Source organism: Bufo bufo, chromosome 1 (assembly GCF_905171765.1).
Source record: "Bufo bufo chromosome 1, aBufBuf1.1, whole genome shotgun sequence".
NCBI classification, from domain to species: domain Eukaryota; kingdom Metazoa; phylum Chordata; class Amphibia; order Anura; family Bufonidae; genus Bufo; species Bufo bufo.
In genome coordinates, this window is record NC_053389.1 from 692,360,357 (window position 1) to 692,375,146 (window position 14,790).

Below are 14,790 nucleotides of genomic sequence, written 5' to 3' on the forward strand. Positions count from 1 at the left end.
CAAGAGTTAGGGACCACTCAAATGAGACGACCTTGACACGGTGAGTGGCTTATTACGCTTTGGCCAAAATGTACACCAATGTCTCATCCAGCATGGAGGCAGGGCAGAATGCTGGATGTAGTGTGCGATCACATTTGCATTTTCTGTTTGTATATGTATTTCGCCATAGTGATATGCACCTACATGCGGGTTGTGCGGACTCAACCCCCCACATTTCAACCTTGTTAATCGTCATGATTTTCCTGTATAAATCGTTGGTTGTTAAGATAAAAAATGTCAGTTAAATATATCATATAGGAGACACACACAGTGATATTTGAGAAGTGAAATGAAGTTTATTGGATTTACAGAAAGTGTGCTATAATTGTTTAAACAAAATTAGGCAGGTGCATAAATTTGGGCACCACAAAAAAGAAATAAAAACAATATTTAGTAGATCCTCCTTCTGCAGAAATTACAGCCTCTAAACGCTTCCTGTAGGTTCCAATGAGAGTCTGGATTCTGGTTGAAGGTATTTTGGACCATTCCTCTTTACAAAACATGTTTAGTTCATTCAGGTTTGATGGCTTCCGAGCATGGACAGCTCTCTTTAAGTCACACCACAGATTTTCTATTATATTCAGGTCTGGGGACTGAGATGGCCATTCCAGAACGTTGTACTTGTTCCTCTGCATAAATGCCTTAGTGGATTTTGAGCAGTGTTTAGGGTTGTTGTCTTGTTGAAAGATCCAGCCCCGGCGCAGCTTCAGCTTTGTCACTGATTCCTGGACATTGGTCTCCAGAATCTGCTGATACTGAGTGGAATCCATGCGTCCCTCAACTTTGCCAAGATTCCCAGTCCCTGCACTGGCCACACAGCCCCACAGCATGATGGAACCACCACCATATTTTACTGTAGGTAGCAGGTGTTTTTCATGGAATGCTGTGTTCTTTTTCCTCCATGCATAACGCCCCTTGTTATGGCCAAATAACTCAATTTTAGTTTCATCAGTCCACAGCACCTTATTCCAAAATGAAGCTGGCTTGTCCAAATGGGCTTTAGCCCACCTCAAGCGGCACTTTCTGTGCTGTGGGCGGAGAAAAGGCTTCCTCTGCATCACTCTCGCATACAGCATCTCCTTGTGTAAAGTGCACCAAATGGTTCAACGATGCACAGTGACTCCATCTGCAGCAAGATGATGTTGTAGGTCTTTGGTGCTGGTCTGTGGGTTGACTCTGGCTGTTCTCAACATTCATCGCTTCTGTCTATCCAAGATTTTTCTTGGTCTGCCACTTTGAGCCTTAACTTGAACTGAGCCTGTGGTCTTCCATTTCCTCAATATGTTCCTAACTGTGGAAACAGACAGCTGAAATCTCTGAGACAGCTTTCTGTATCCTTCCCCTAAACCATGATGGTGAACAATCTTTGTCTTCAGGTCATTTGAGAGTTGTTTTAAGATCCCTATGTTGCTACTCTTCAGAGAAAATTAAAAGACGAGGGAAACTTACAATTGACCCCCTTAAATACTCTTTCTCATAATTGGATTCACCTGTGTATGTAGGTCAGGGGTAACTCAGCTTACCAAGCCAATTTGAGTTCCAATAATTAGTTCTAAAGGTTTTGGAATCAATAAAATGACAACAGTGCCCAAATTTATGCACCTGCCTAATTTTGCTTAAACAATTATAGCACACTTTCTGTAAATCCAATAAACTTCATTTCACTTCTCAAATATCACTGTGTGTGTCTCCTATATGATATATTTAACTGACATTTTTTATCGTAACAACCAACGATTTATACAGGAAAATCATGACGATTAACAAGGTTGCCCAAACTTTCGCATCCCACTGTATGTACAGGTTAATCATGTCCCCCCCCCATAGACATCTATTTTCAAGGCTAACAAATTCAGTTTGTTTAATCTTTGCTCATAGCTATGATCTTCGAGGCCCTTTATAAGTTTAGATGCTCTCATTTTCACTCTCTAACACCAGGGCATCCTTTTTATGGACTGGTGTTCAGAAATGAAAAGCGTTTTCCAGGTGAGGCCGTACCAAAGCTTTGTATAGTGGCAATATTACATACCTATCCCGCGAGTCCATACCTCTTTTTATACAAGACAAAATTCTATTGGCCTTAGAGGCAGTTGACTGGCATTGCATGCTGTTATTTAGTCTGTGATCTACTAATACACCCAGACCCTTCTCAGCAGGTGACTCTCCCAGTTTAGCCACCAGGTGCATAACTTTACATTTATCTATATTGAATCTCATTTGCCAAGTGGAGGCCCAAACAGTAAGTTTGTCCAAGTTTGCTTGTAACTTATTAACATTTTCGATGTTAATAAGTTAAGAAGTATAGTTCAATGGTAATATTGCCTTCAATGGATAGTAACTGGCAGCTGGAATATCTTTTTGAAAAGAAAAAAAGATGTGACTCAAGTTAGAAAAGTCACATGTGTATCCAGATGGAGCAAATCTCCCAACACCAGATATAATCTACCAAGTTATGCTGACTTACTATCATACTGGAGTTAAAAATAGTGAGAGTTCCAGATTAATCTTGTGAAACACACTAAGATTTCTTCCATCTGTACATTGTCAGAATTTGTCAGTTGACATGTCAGATATAGATTAGGAAATGTCCCAAGTATAAGTGAATGGTGATTGGAATATTCTGCTTCTGTTTTACAAAAAGTCATATGGATGTATTTAAGCAGGTTTTCTGGGAACTGGAGAGAACTTCCCAAAATTTATTTTGGTTTTAATTCAGTTGAATCAGACATCAATCAGACAAAGTCATGTAAGACAAAGTCATGTAAGACATTGTGTATCCAACCCTTTTCAAAATCTTTAATATCAAGACAAGTGACAGTAAATACAGTATATGGCTATGGGTAAATAGATAGTGACTGATGGAAATAAACAGCCCATTTAAAAACATATGGCAATGTAGGATTTGTTTTAACTCATTAATGACATGCCGGCTCTGGTACTTAACCTCTTTAGGACACAGGGCGTACAGGTATGCCCTGATGTCCTGGTACTTAAGGACACAGGGCGTACCTGTACGCCCTGTGTATTTCCGATCACCGCCGCGCGCAGGCGGTGATCGGAACACGGTGCCTGCTCAAATCATTGAGCAGGCACCTGGGGCCAATACGCCGAGGGGTCCTGTGACCCCCCCGTGTAGGCGATCGCAGCAAACCGCAGGTCAATTCAGACCTGCGGTTTGCTGCGTTTCTGGGTTATTCAGGTCTCTGAGGACCCAATAACCCAGAACAGGATGGTGATCGGTGGTGTGTTTTTACCCCACCAATCACCATCCTGCGATCCTGAGAGGTGATGTGACATCACCTCTCAGGATCGCCTCTGATTGGTAGGTGGGCGGGAAATTCAAATGTTGCCAGCGCTCCTCTCCTCCTCCTTTTGTGTCCCGAAGCGGAGGAGAGAGGAGAGCTGCTGTGCACGTCGTCGGATCACCCCATCTGTGCCCCAGCACCCATCCTTGCCCCCAGGCCCGATCTGTGCCCCAGCACCCCCCATCTGATCAGCAGGTAATTAGGGAAAGTCTAGGGAAAGGTTGGGCTAGGCAGGGATATAAAAGGGAAAGTTAGTGGTAAAAAAAAGTTTTATTGCATCACCCTAAGTAGGGTGTTTGGGGTCCACAGCGCAGCTGTGTGACCCTAGACCCCCCAGGGGTGCTGACGCTTGCCCCTCTGCCCCCCCCCACAACTTTTTTGGGGAGCAGGTATTTATTTATTTTTTGTGCGTACACTGACTGTGGCCGGCACTCTTAGCATCCGGCCACTGTTAGCGCATCGCACAACCCACCGCTAATCAACCTCGGACGGTTGATTAGCGGTTTTGAATTTTTATTTTTTCATTTATTTTTTCAAATTTTTTTAGTTAGTCTTTTTTTTCTGTTAGTTTTTGGGACATAATGTTATTTCTCATGACAGAAACCCTTTAAGGCTTGGAGATTCATTTTTTTTACTGTTTTGATCTTAACATTTTAAAAACCATAACTTTTTTTATTTTTCCATCAATGTAGCCATTAAGGAATATAGGGTGACACTGTAAAAGAAATAATGCAATTCCAGCACAGGTTTTAGGATGTTGTTTTTACGTTCACTGTGCATTAATAATTATATTTTAACTTTATTCTGTGGATCAGTATTATTATTGAGACACCAAATGTATGTGGTTTTTGTAATTTTTTTCTACTTTAAAAAAGTTAAAAAACATTTTTTTATTGCGTTTGTCACTATTTAGATCAATTCATGTGGGGCAAATCCCAAAGTTTTTGAATTAACAGAAATTTTAATCTTTTGGGAAAGTCATAACGAATTTGATTTGTGTAGAATCAATTTGCTCATCTCTACTGGGAACTCAAAATACTTAGTTAAGGGCAGGGCAATACGATAACCCCACCGCCACCATGGGCCACTCTATCCACAACGTTGGTGTCAGCAAACCACTCACCCACACGACGCCACACACGCTGTCTGCCATCTGCCCTGAACAGTGAAAACCGGGACTCATCCATGAAATGAACGCCTCTCCATCGTGCCAGATGCCATTGAATGTGAGCATTTGCCCACTCAAGTCGGTTACGACAATGAACTGCAGTCAGGTCCAGATCCCGATGAGGACAACGAGCATACAGATGAGCTTCCCTGAGATGGTTTCTGACAGTTTGTGCAGAAATTCTTTGGGTATGCAAACCGATTGTTACTGCAGCTGTCCGGGTGGCTGGTCTCAGATGATCATGGAGGTGAACATGCTGGATGTGGAGGACCTGGATTGGTGTGGTTAGACATGGTCTGCAGTTGTGAGGCCAGTTGGATGTACTGCCAAAGTCTCTGAAACGCCTTTGGAGACAACTTATGGTAGAGAAATGAACATTCATTGCATGGGCAACAGCTCTGGTAGACATTCCTGCAGTCAGCATGCCAATTGCACGCTCCCTCAAACATTTCGACATCTGTGGCATTGTGCTGTGTGATCAAACTGCACATTTCAGTGTGGGCAGTCTAAGGCACACCTGTGCAATATTCATGCTGTCTAATCAGCATCTTGATATGCCACACCTTTGAGGTGGTATAGATTATCTTGGCAAAGGAGAAGTGCTCACTAACACAGATTTAGACAGATTTGTGAACAATATTTGAGAGTAATGTGTCTTTTGTGTATATAGAAAATGTTTCAGATCTTTGAGTTCAGCTGATGCAAAATGGGAGCAAAACAGAAAGTGTCACATTTATATTTTTGTTCAGTATATATACACAAAAAGAATGGAACAAAAGACAAACAGAAATATAATGCACATCAGTTTCTAAAAATAAGAGGAAATAAACCAGAAATCTAACACTCACATTGATGATGGCATAGGCTCTGGTGCTGGGGCAGTCAGAAAGCCAGGACAAATCTTCACTACTTTGTTAAACCCAAGAAATGACACTCAGCCTTGGTTTTTCATACCTTAATAACATTCTCTTTCTATATCTATCCCCCATCCTCTTAGTATAGCTAGATTCTTGAGTTTTTCGACCCAAGTCCAGTATTATCTCTGTTTGCTCAGGAGTGAGAAGCTAGAAGACAACTTCAAAGGCTCTAGATGACTAGGCACAGATCTGCACACACAAACATATACACAAGACTCACCAGGGAGGGGGATGAGCTGGGTCCAAATTAATATCAATATTTGCAACACCATTATTCAGCTGTTCATTCCCCTGCTGTTCCAAAACAACTTCTCCAGTGTTGTATTTGATTTTGATGCTGTAGTTATGACCAAAGCAGTCAAATGGGATAGTCTGGTGTGTCACTGCTACAGCAAGACCATGTACCGGCAGTGGTGAAGGTCACTGATCATGCAGTGCCTGTCCAGGAGCACTCAGCTCGTTATGTGGACATGCACATTGATATACACTTTGAACTCTAGGTGGAGCCATATTATGTAAGTACATTTAATAACCCTTCACAGGAATGTAAATAGAAGACCTCATAACATTTTTATGGTTAATAAAATGAGTTTAAGATTTAATAGTGGGGAATCCCTTTTGATTTTGAATGAATAGAAAAGAATGAACAAATTACTAAACCTGAGGCTGATTTCAGCAGCTTGAAATTCATCAGTGTAGAGTATGGCTCACTCACCCCAGTCCTAGTGCCCATTTGCACAGTGAAATAACGTTAAATTGCATGATTACAATGCTGTAAAATTAGAGTGATAAAACAACACCTGCTTGTGTCCTCTTATGTGGCTTCAAGAACCTAAAGACCACAATGGTTTAACGACCTGGTTCTGACTGTAACTACGTTGCTGGTTCAACATCATCCCAAAATTGGAAAAAAAATATGTCTTTATATCAAAGGGAAATATATCGGAATAAATCTCTGACTTAAAGATTTATCTCCATACATAGCTCTCTCCCAAAGAAACTTCCAGCCTCACTATTATACATGAAGCTTCTTGAATAATTTCAAGTTGAGTCCTCTACCTTTCTTCACCTGATATTAAAACTAAATGAGAAATTTCCTCTCTAACATAGTATATGTGACTCTGACTTAAAACGCCAATAAAACTCTTCAAAGTGCAGAATTTGTTCCTTGATTTATAAGACCCCCCCACGTCGCTCCATAACATTTTTTATTTGTAGCTTATGTATTGACTTTTATACTGCAATTTACTGAAAGCTTCTTCTTATCACTTTGAACTCTAGCATAGGATCTTGCTATAGTGTAGCCCACTGAAGCCATTTATTACATCAAATACATGATAACTGTGTTAGAAACTACATCATTTCCGTGGAAATAGGTGTAAAACATATTTTTTTTCTTTTTTATTATTTATTTAAAAGAGAATAGGGGAAAAAAGGCATGCATCAATGGAATTTATTTTACTTTGTAATTTATTTTACTTTTAGACTGCTAGACTTTCCACGTACCATGTTAGACCTAGAGTCAGGAATAAAACTCTTGGTAAAACATATATATGAATGTGCAGTGTCTTAGGCACATGGACTGAGGCAATATGTTTTGTTGCTGCTGACAAAGAGAGTTTGTTTCATGTCTTAAATGCATTGTACTGTATACTCGGTGCAATTTCAATCCACTCTATCTCAGGGAAATGGGTTTATGATGGGTAAAATACATAAAAAAAGTGCTGACACATAAAGGAATTGTTGTTTGATTTATTAGGCAGTATGTGTTTGGTAATATATTAGTGCGGTTCATCTGATTTTGTATAGTTTTTTAGAGAGTGCTTGTTTGTATGAAATATTTTTGATGCATCTTGTTAGGAGATTGAGAGGAGCCCTTGGGATATATGGAAGCAAATTGGCAATGAGATACAATGCACTGCTATGGGTTTTGTAGAGTTTTAGAAATGCAGTTGTACAAAGCAATGATGTATTTATTCATCTTAGTATCAGATGAAAGTTTTGATCAGTATAAGACTGTTCAAATACTTACTTGCTATTACATAACTGTTAAAGATAGTCCATCACCACGATATTCAGTGACAACACAGGCACAATGTATTGTAGTCCTAGCTCAGCTGAATGTAATGATGCCTTTCACTTAATGATCTGTTGCTTTATTATAGAAAAAAGTACTTATATGCAAATAACCAAAAAAGTGAACAGAGGGTATACCCTTACTCCTGTTGCTTCTTTTGCATTCTTTCTTTCTTGATTGACAGGGCTAGGTGAGAAAGTATGCATGCTATGACTATACAGTGAATTTCCCAGTGACATATAGAGAGAAATTAAACGTGAGATCAGTGGTACATACTGTATAAGAAGCAAGCAAATTACAAATAGACCCAAAAGCATTACTGTTTGTTTTCCCCATTATGCCTTTTCTGTGACCCTTAAATTCATTTCTAATATTCTGTTTGCCATCATTCAGTTCCTCTTGAGAGGGAAAATGTACACATATTCTCAACATGGATAAAACCATCAGTTTTGATCCCATCCCTTATTTCGAAAGGCCCTATAGGCAGTCTTAATTGTGATTATACCCTTGTGTGGGATCATTAAAATGATGACTAGGGGATATGCATTTTGGTGTGTTCTAAAACTAAGTATAAAACAATTTTTTATCCACAAATCAATTTGATCTTATTTATATGTGATATGTGCAATATTGGATAATTAGAAATAGCACAATAAGCTTACCATAATTGTCTATTTATGATAAAGCTAGACTATAACTACTTTTTTTTTTTTTTCAGAGCCCATGGACCAGATGCCATGATTCTTGTTGATGGTCAACCTAGACAAACTAAAGGAGACCTGGGACTGTCCCAGATGTTACACATTGCTACACAGATTGCTTCCGGAATGGTCTATCTTGCATCTCAGCATTTTGTTCATCGAGACCTAGCCACTAGAAATTGCTTGGTGGGAGCAAACCTTCTTGTGAAGATTGGTGACTTTGGCATGTCAAGAGATGTGTACAGCACGGACTACTACAGGGTAAGGGTAATTATCAATTTGCATTTATTTATTAGAGATAAGTAATCATAAGTGTTCTGTAAGATCTATCTATCTATCTATCTATCTATCTATCTATCTATCTATCTATCTCATATCTATCTATCTATCTATCTATCTCATATCTATCTATCTATCTATTTCATATCTAGTTATCTATCTATCTATCTATCTATCTATCTATCTATCTATCTATCTATTTCATATCTAGTTATCTATTATCTATCTATCTATCTATCTATCTATCTATCTATCTATCTATCTATGTGTAGGCAATGTTATTTTAAACAGAAGTTGTGCCAGGATGATCACTTTAAAGGGCTTCTGTCACCCCACAAAACTCATATATTTTTTTTTTGGATAGTTACATTCCTTATAGCGCGATATAGGAGAATATAATCTTATCACTTACTTTCATGCGGCCGTTTCTTTAGAAAACGAAGTTTTATAATATGTAAATCCGGTCTCTACCAGCAAGTAGGGCGTCTACTTGCTGGTAGCCGCAGCAGAAAACCGCCCCCTCGCCGTGTTGATTGACAGGGCCAGCCGTGATCTCCTCCTCCGGCCAGCCCTGTCAGTATTTCAAAAATCGCGCGCCTCTGTTCATTCGGCGCAGGCGCTCTGAGATGAGGAGGCTCGTCTCCTCAGAACTCCCTCAGTGCGCCTGCGCCGATGACGTCTTCTCTTTCGGTGATGTCATCGGCGCAGGCGCACTGAGGGAGTTCTGAGGAGACGAGCCTCCTCATCTCAGAGCGCCTGCGCCGAATGAACAGAGGCGCGCGATTTTTGAAATACTGACAGGGCCGGCCGGAGGAGGAGGAGATCACGGCTGGCCCTGTCAATCAACACGGCGAGGGGGCGGTTTTCTGCTGCGGCTACCAGCAAGTAGACGCCCTACTTGCTGTTAGAGACCGGATTTACATATTATAAAACTTCGTTTTCTAAAGAAACGGCCGCATGAAAGTAAGTGATAAGATTATATTCTCCTATATCGCACTATAAGGAATGTAACTATCAAAAAAAAAAATTAGTTTTGTGGGGTGACAGAAGCCCTTTAATGCAATTTATTGCATTACTGTAATGTGTTTTAGTTTTTTCTGCATTACACCTATTAAAATAATAGTGGCTGCATTTTGTATATCATGTTGAATTGTATACAATATTATGAAATACACTCTGAAAGTTATTCTATCAGTGCATCACCTTGCAGTTTAAAATTGCTGTCATTGTAAATTTGTTGAACTGTATGTTGAGAGGGTACTTGGGGACGGATAACATCAGATCCTGATCATTAGCAGTATCATTGATTGTGCACAGCAGGTAACCAACAGTAGAGGAGTAGGGTTGAGCGAACCCAAACTGTAAAGTTCGGGTTCATACCGAACTTTAGGATTTTTGGACCCCGGACATTTCAGAGTTCGGGTTCGGTGTTCAGTGATTTCTTGGCGCTTTTTGAAAGGCTGCAGAGTTATTATGTGGTAATAACGTTGGAATGCTTTTACTTATCCAAGCCGTTCAGAGATTGTTTTCTCGTGACACATTGTACATCATGTTAATGGTAAATTTGAGTCAATATGCTTCACCTTTATTTATAAATAAATCCAAAAGTTAGTTTTCTAAATTTGAATCTCTCTGTTTTTAAGACAGCTAGTGATACATCATAAAATTCTCATTAATTAACATTCACCATACATCTAATTTATGTTGGCATAATTTTAGTAATGTAAATGCATTTTTTTAGGACGTTAGAATGTTTTGAATTTTAGAAGCAATTTTTTTTATTTTTAAGAAAATTTCCAAAATCAATTTTTTTAAGGACCAGTTCAGTTCTGAAGTCATTTTGAGGAGCTCACATAATATAAACCACCCATAAATACATCCATTTAGAAACTACACCCCTCAAACTATTCAAAACTGGTTTCAAAAATTTTGTTAACCCTTCCAAAGGAATTAAATGTCACAGGGGAAATACACCCCCAAGAGAGTCTGTACAGCATTATACTATGCTGTACATCCTCAGCGCAGGTCTGATCGTGGACTATGGAAGTCCCGTCAGCTTCTGCAGTCTCCCGACCCCCGGTGGTCACATGACCAGGGCTGGGACAGGAATCAGCATAGCACTTCCTGATCTGTATACCCTCGTTGAGTGCTGGGGTACTGTATATACAGTTATCTAGAAGGCAGGGACACACAGGAATGGTCCCTGCCTTCTTTATGGGGTGCCCTGCTGTCACTGAGAGTGAGCCCCCCGCTCAGCAGCTGCACGATTAGCGTGCAGCTGCCATATCTGAAAGAACATTCTAGAACGTCCATTCAGAGATAGACCTGACCTCCCAGGACGTTTATAGTCAATGGGCGGTTGGGAAGTGGTTAAATTAATTAGGACCGCACTGTTTAGTCGGTCTGTATTGTTATTGGCCACATGGATATTAACAAAACAGAGTGACTAAATAGTAAAGCCTTAAGTAGTTAAGTTAGAGCCTACTGTGGCTCATATGGCCATATGGTACCCAAATTTTCATTGCCCTGGGTGTCATAGTTCACAGTGTATACCTACATGATGTATTTCAGGATATATATGTGTGTAGCTATAGGGCATCATTGGCTGAATATACACTGCTCAAAAAAATAAAGGGAACACAAAAATAACACATCCTAGATCTGAATTAATTAAATATTCTTCTGAAATACTTTGTTATTTACATAGTTGAATGTGCTGACAACAAAATCACACAAAAATTTTAAATGGAAATAAAAAATCTCAACCCATGGAGGTCTGGATTTGGAGTCACACTCAAAATTAAAGTGGAAAAACACACTACAGGCTGATCCAACTTTGATGTAATGTCCTTAAAACAAGTCAAAATGAGGCTCAGTAGTGTGTGTGGCCTTCACTTGCCTGTATGACCTCCCTACAACGCCTGTGCAAGCTCCTGGACTAAAGCATCTGCCAACTCCTGGACAGTCTGTGGTGCAACGTGACGTTGGTGGATAGAGCGAGACATGATGTCCCAGATGTGCTCAATTGGATTCAGGTCTGGGGAACGAGCGGGCCAGTCCATAGCATCAATGCCTTCGTCTTGCAGGAACTGCTGACACACTTCAGCCACATGAGGTCTAGCATTGTCTTGCATTAGGAGGAACCCAGGGCCAACCGCACCAGCATATGGTCTCACAAGGGGTCTGAGGATCTCATCTCGGTACCTAATGGCAGTCAGGCTACCTCTGGCGAGCACATGGAGGGCTGTGCGGCCCTCCAAAGAAATGCCACAACACACCATTACTGACCCAATGCCAAACTGGTCATGCTGGAGGATGTTGCAGGCAGCAGAACGTTCTCCACGGTGTCTCCAGACTCTGTCACGTCTGTCACATGTGCTCAGTGTGAACCTGCTTTCATCTGTGAAGACCACAGGGCGCCAGTGGCGAATTTTGCCAATCTTGGTGTTCTCTGGCAAATGCCAAACGTCCTGCACGGTGTTGGGCTGTAAGCACAACCCCCACCTGTGGACGTCGGGCCCTCATATCACCCTCATGGAGTCTGTTTATGACCGTTTGAGCAGACACATGCACATTTGTGGCCTGCTGGAGGTCATTTTGCAGGGCTCTGGCAGTGCTCCTCCTGTTCCTCCTTGCACAAAGGCAGAGGTAGCGGTCCTGCTGCTGGGTTGTTGCCCTCCTACGGCCTCCTCCACGTCTCCTGATGTACTGGCCTGTCTCCTGGTAGCGCCTCCATGCTCTGGACACTACGCTGACAGACACAGCAAACCTTCTTGCCACAGCTCGCAATGATGTGCCATCCTGGATAAGCTGCACTATCTGAGCCACTTGTGTGGGTTGTAGACTCCGTCTCATGCTACCACTAGAGTGAAAGCACCGCCAGCATTCAAAAGTGACCAAAACATCAGCCAGGAAGCATAGGAACTGAGAAGTGGTCTGTGATCACTACCTGCAGAACCACTTCTTTATTGGGGGTGTCTTGCTAATTGCCTATAATTTCCACCTGTTGTCTATCCCATTTTCACAACAGCATGTGAAATTGATTGTCACTCAGTGTTGCTTCCTAAGTGGACAGTTTGATTTCACAGAAGTGTGATTGACTTGGAGTTACATTGTGTTGTTTAAGTGTTCCCTTTATTTTTTTGAGCAGTGTATATCAAAAGAGTATGTTTTGGGAATGTTTGGTTGACATACTTCTGTTAGTACTATGCACATGGCAAGTATATGCCTTGAGCTCCATGTGAGCAGAGCTTAACATTCAAGTCTTGATGTGAATGAGTGCTATAAAATATGTTTTTGTGCAGTAGTGTAGACTTTGTAGTTATTTTGACATTTTATTACTGGAGTCGATAGTGTACTATACCGTACATCCAATATGAAATGGAATGAATGCTTCAAAATCCTGTGAAATGTCTGTATCTGTTGTATAGGTTTTCGAAACACTGAGCTGTTATGCAAAATAATGGTAAAAAAAAGTGATAATGGATGAAAATGCAAGATACTGTGTTTGAAAGTAGAGCAGATAATGGTCTGTTAGATTTACATGGGAGTAAAACTATAGAAAAGCTACAAATGTGTGAATGAGCCAATTCTCCTGATATGTCTGTTTCAGTAAATGCTTGTATTCCCTATATAATATAGAATATTTTTTTCAGGATAAATTCTATTCGCCTCTAAGCCAAATTTCCTTGTGCTTCGTGTTAGCGAATCGATTTAACCTAAAATAGTGTAAAAAAAAAATTAAAAATAGAATACTTACCTCCTCCATTTGCTCGGGACGGGGCGCCAGCCACCATCTTGATTGAAGATCTTGTCATGAAGCATATATTATTGTAAAATTCATCGAATTAGCCAAATAAAATTTTTCTAAAGTTCGTTCATCTCTAAATATTTTCTTAAAACCCTACATTATTTAATTCCTCTCTCATTCCTACTAAAAGTTTATGAATAATTTGACAGCTCTGGGTGTTACCAGTCTGACACTGACCAATCAGCGCTGCCAGTGTAGAGGTAAACACCTTAGTCAGAGGAAGCGGTAATTCTCACTTGACAATCTATGCATAGGCTTCTACTAGGAATAACAGAGAAACAGCAGAGTTATAAGAAACTATGCACCAAAATTGTTAATTCTTGAGGAATAGTAAATATAAGTACTAAAACAGAAGTGTCAGGAGAGGTGACATGTCTCTCATTAATTTTGGCAATGTCATTTTTGGTAGGAATTTATCATGAGGGGGAAATTTGAAGTCAGTTTTACTTGAGACTCCATTGGAGTACTTTATGTCACATCTATCAAATGTTTCATTTTACTTTATAAATTTGTCTTATACTTATACCTTAAACACTTTGTCTAGAAAAGGTCTTCCTGTTTTCCTACTCTACCCTACTACTGTAGTGAGATTGCAATTTTTTAAAAAATTTCAATGATAAATCTGGAGTAAAACTCAATAACATAGCCACATTCCCACTTATACTTCAAAACTGGAATGAATACAGGGTGGGCCATTTATATGGATACACCTTAATAAAATGGGAATGGTTGGTGATATTGACTTCCTGTTTGTGGCACATTAGTATATGTGAGGGGGGAAACTTTTCAAGATGGGTGTGACCATGGCGGCCATTTTGAAGTCAGCCATTTTGAATCCAACTTTTGTTTTTTCAATAGGAAGAGGGTCATGTGACACATCAAACTTATTGGGAATTTCACAAGAAAAGCAATGATGTGCTTGGTTTTAACGTAACTTTATTCTTTTATGAGTTATTTACAAGTTTCTGACCACTTATAAAATGTGGCAATCGTCTATGCTGTGAAGATACGAGATGTGCAGCACCTGAAACTACGGATACTGGAAGCCTGTGCTAGCATTTCTCCTGCAGTGTTGCTATCAGTGTGTGAAGAGTGGGAGAAGAGGGTTGCATTGACAATCCAACACAATGGGCAGCACATTGAACACATTTTATAAGTGGTCAGAAACTTGTAAATAACTCATGAAAGAATAAATTTACGTTAAAACCAAGCACACCATTGTTTTTCTTGTGAAATTCCCAATAAGTTTGATGTGTCACATGACCCTCTTCCTATTGAAAAAACAAAAGTTGGATTCAAAATGTCTGACTTCAAAATGGCCGCCATGGTCACCACCCATCTTGAAAAGTTTCCCCCCTCACATATAATAATGTGCCACAAACAGGAAGTTAATATCACCAACCATTCCCATTTTATTAAGGTGTATCCATATAAATGGCCCACCCTGTAGTTTAAAATGCAAAAAGTAAAAATTTTTGCCTATTTTGCAACTTT

The 14,790-nt window shown here is 40.0% G+C and overlaps 1 protein-coding gene across 2 annotated transcripts in view; it reads left to right on the plus strand.

Moving 5' to 3' along the window:
- NTRK3 (neurotrophic receptor tyrosine kinase 3) overlaps positions 1-14,790 on the plus strand; it is an 897,882-nt gene that overhangs the window by 834,087 nt on the left and 49,005 nt on the right. Inside the window, exon 16 of one of the 2 annotated variants that reach the window (XM_040414178.1) lies at positions 8,225-8,468. In XM_040414178.1, the coding sequence (XP_040270112.1) occupies positions 8,225-8,468 (244 nt within the window). Of the gene's footprint in view, positions 1-8,224; positions 8,475-14,790 lie in introns of both variants that reach the window. The other variant, XM_040414179.1, reaches the window with a different exon arrangement.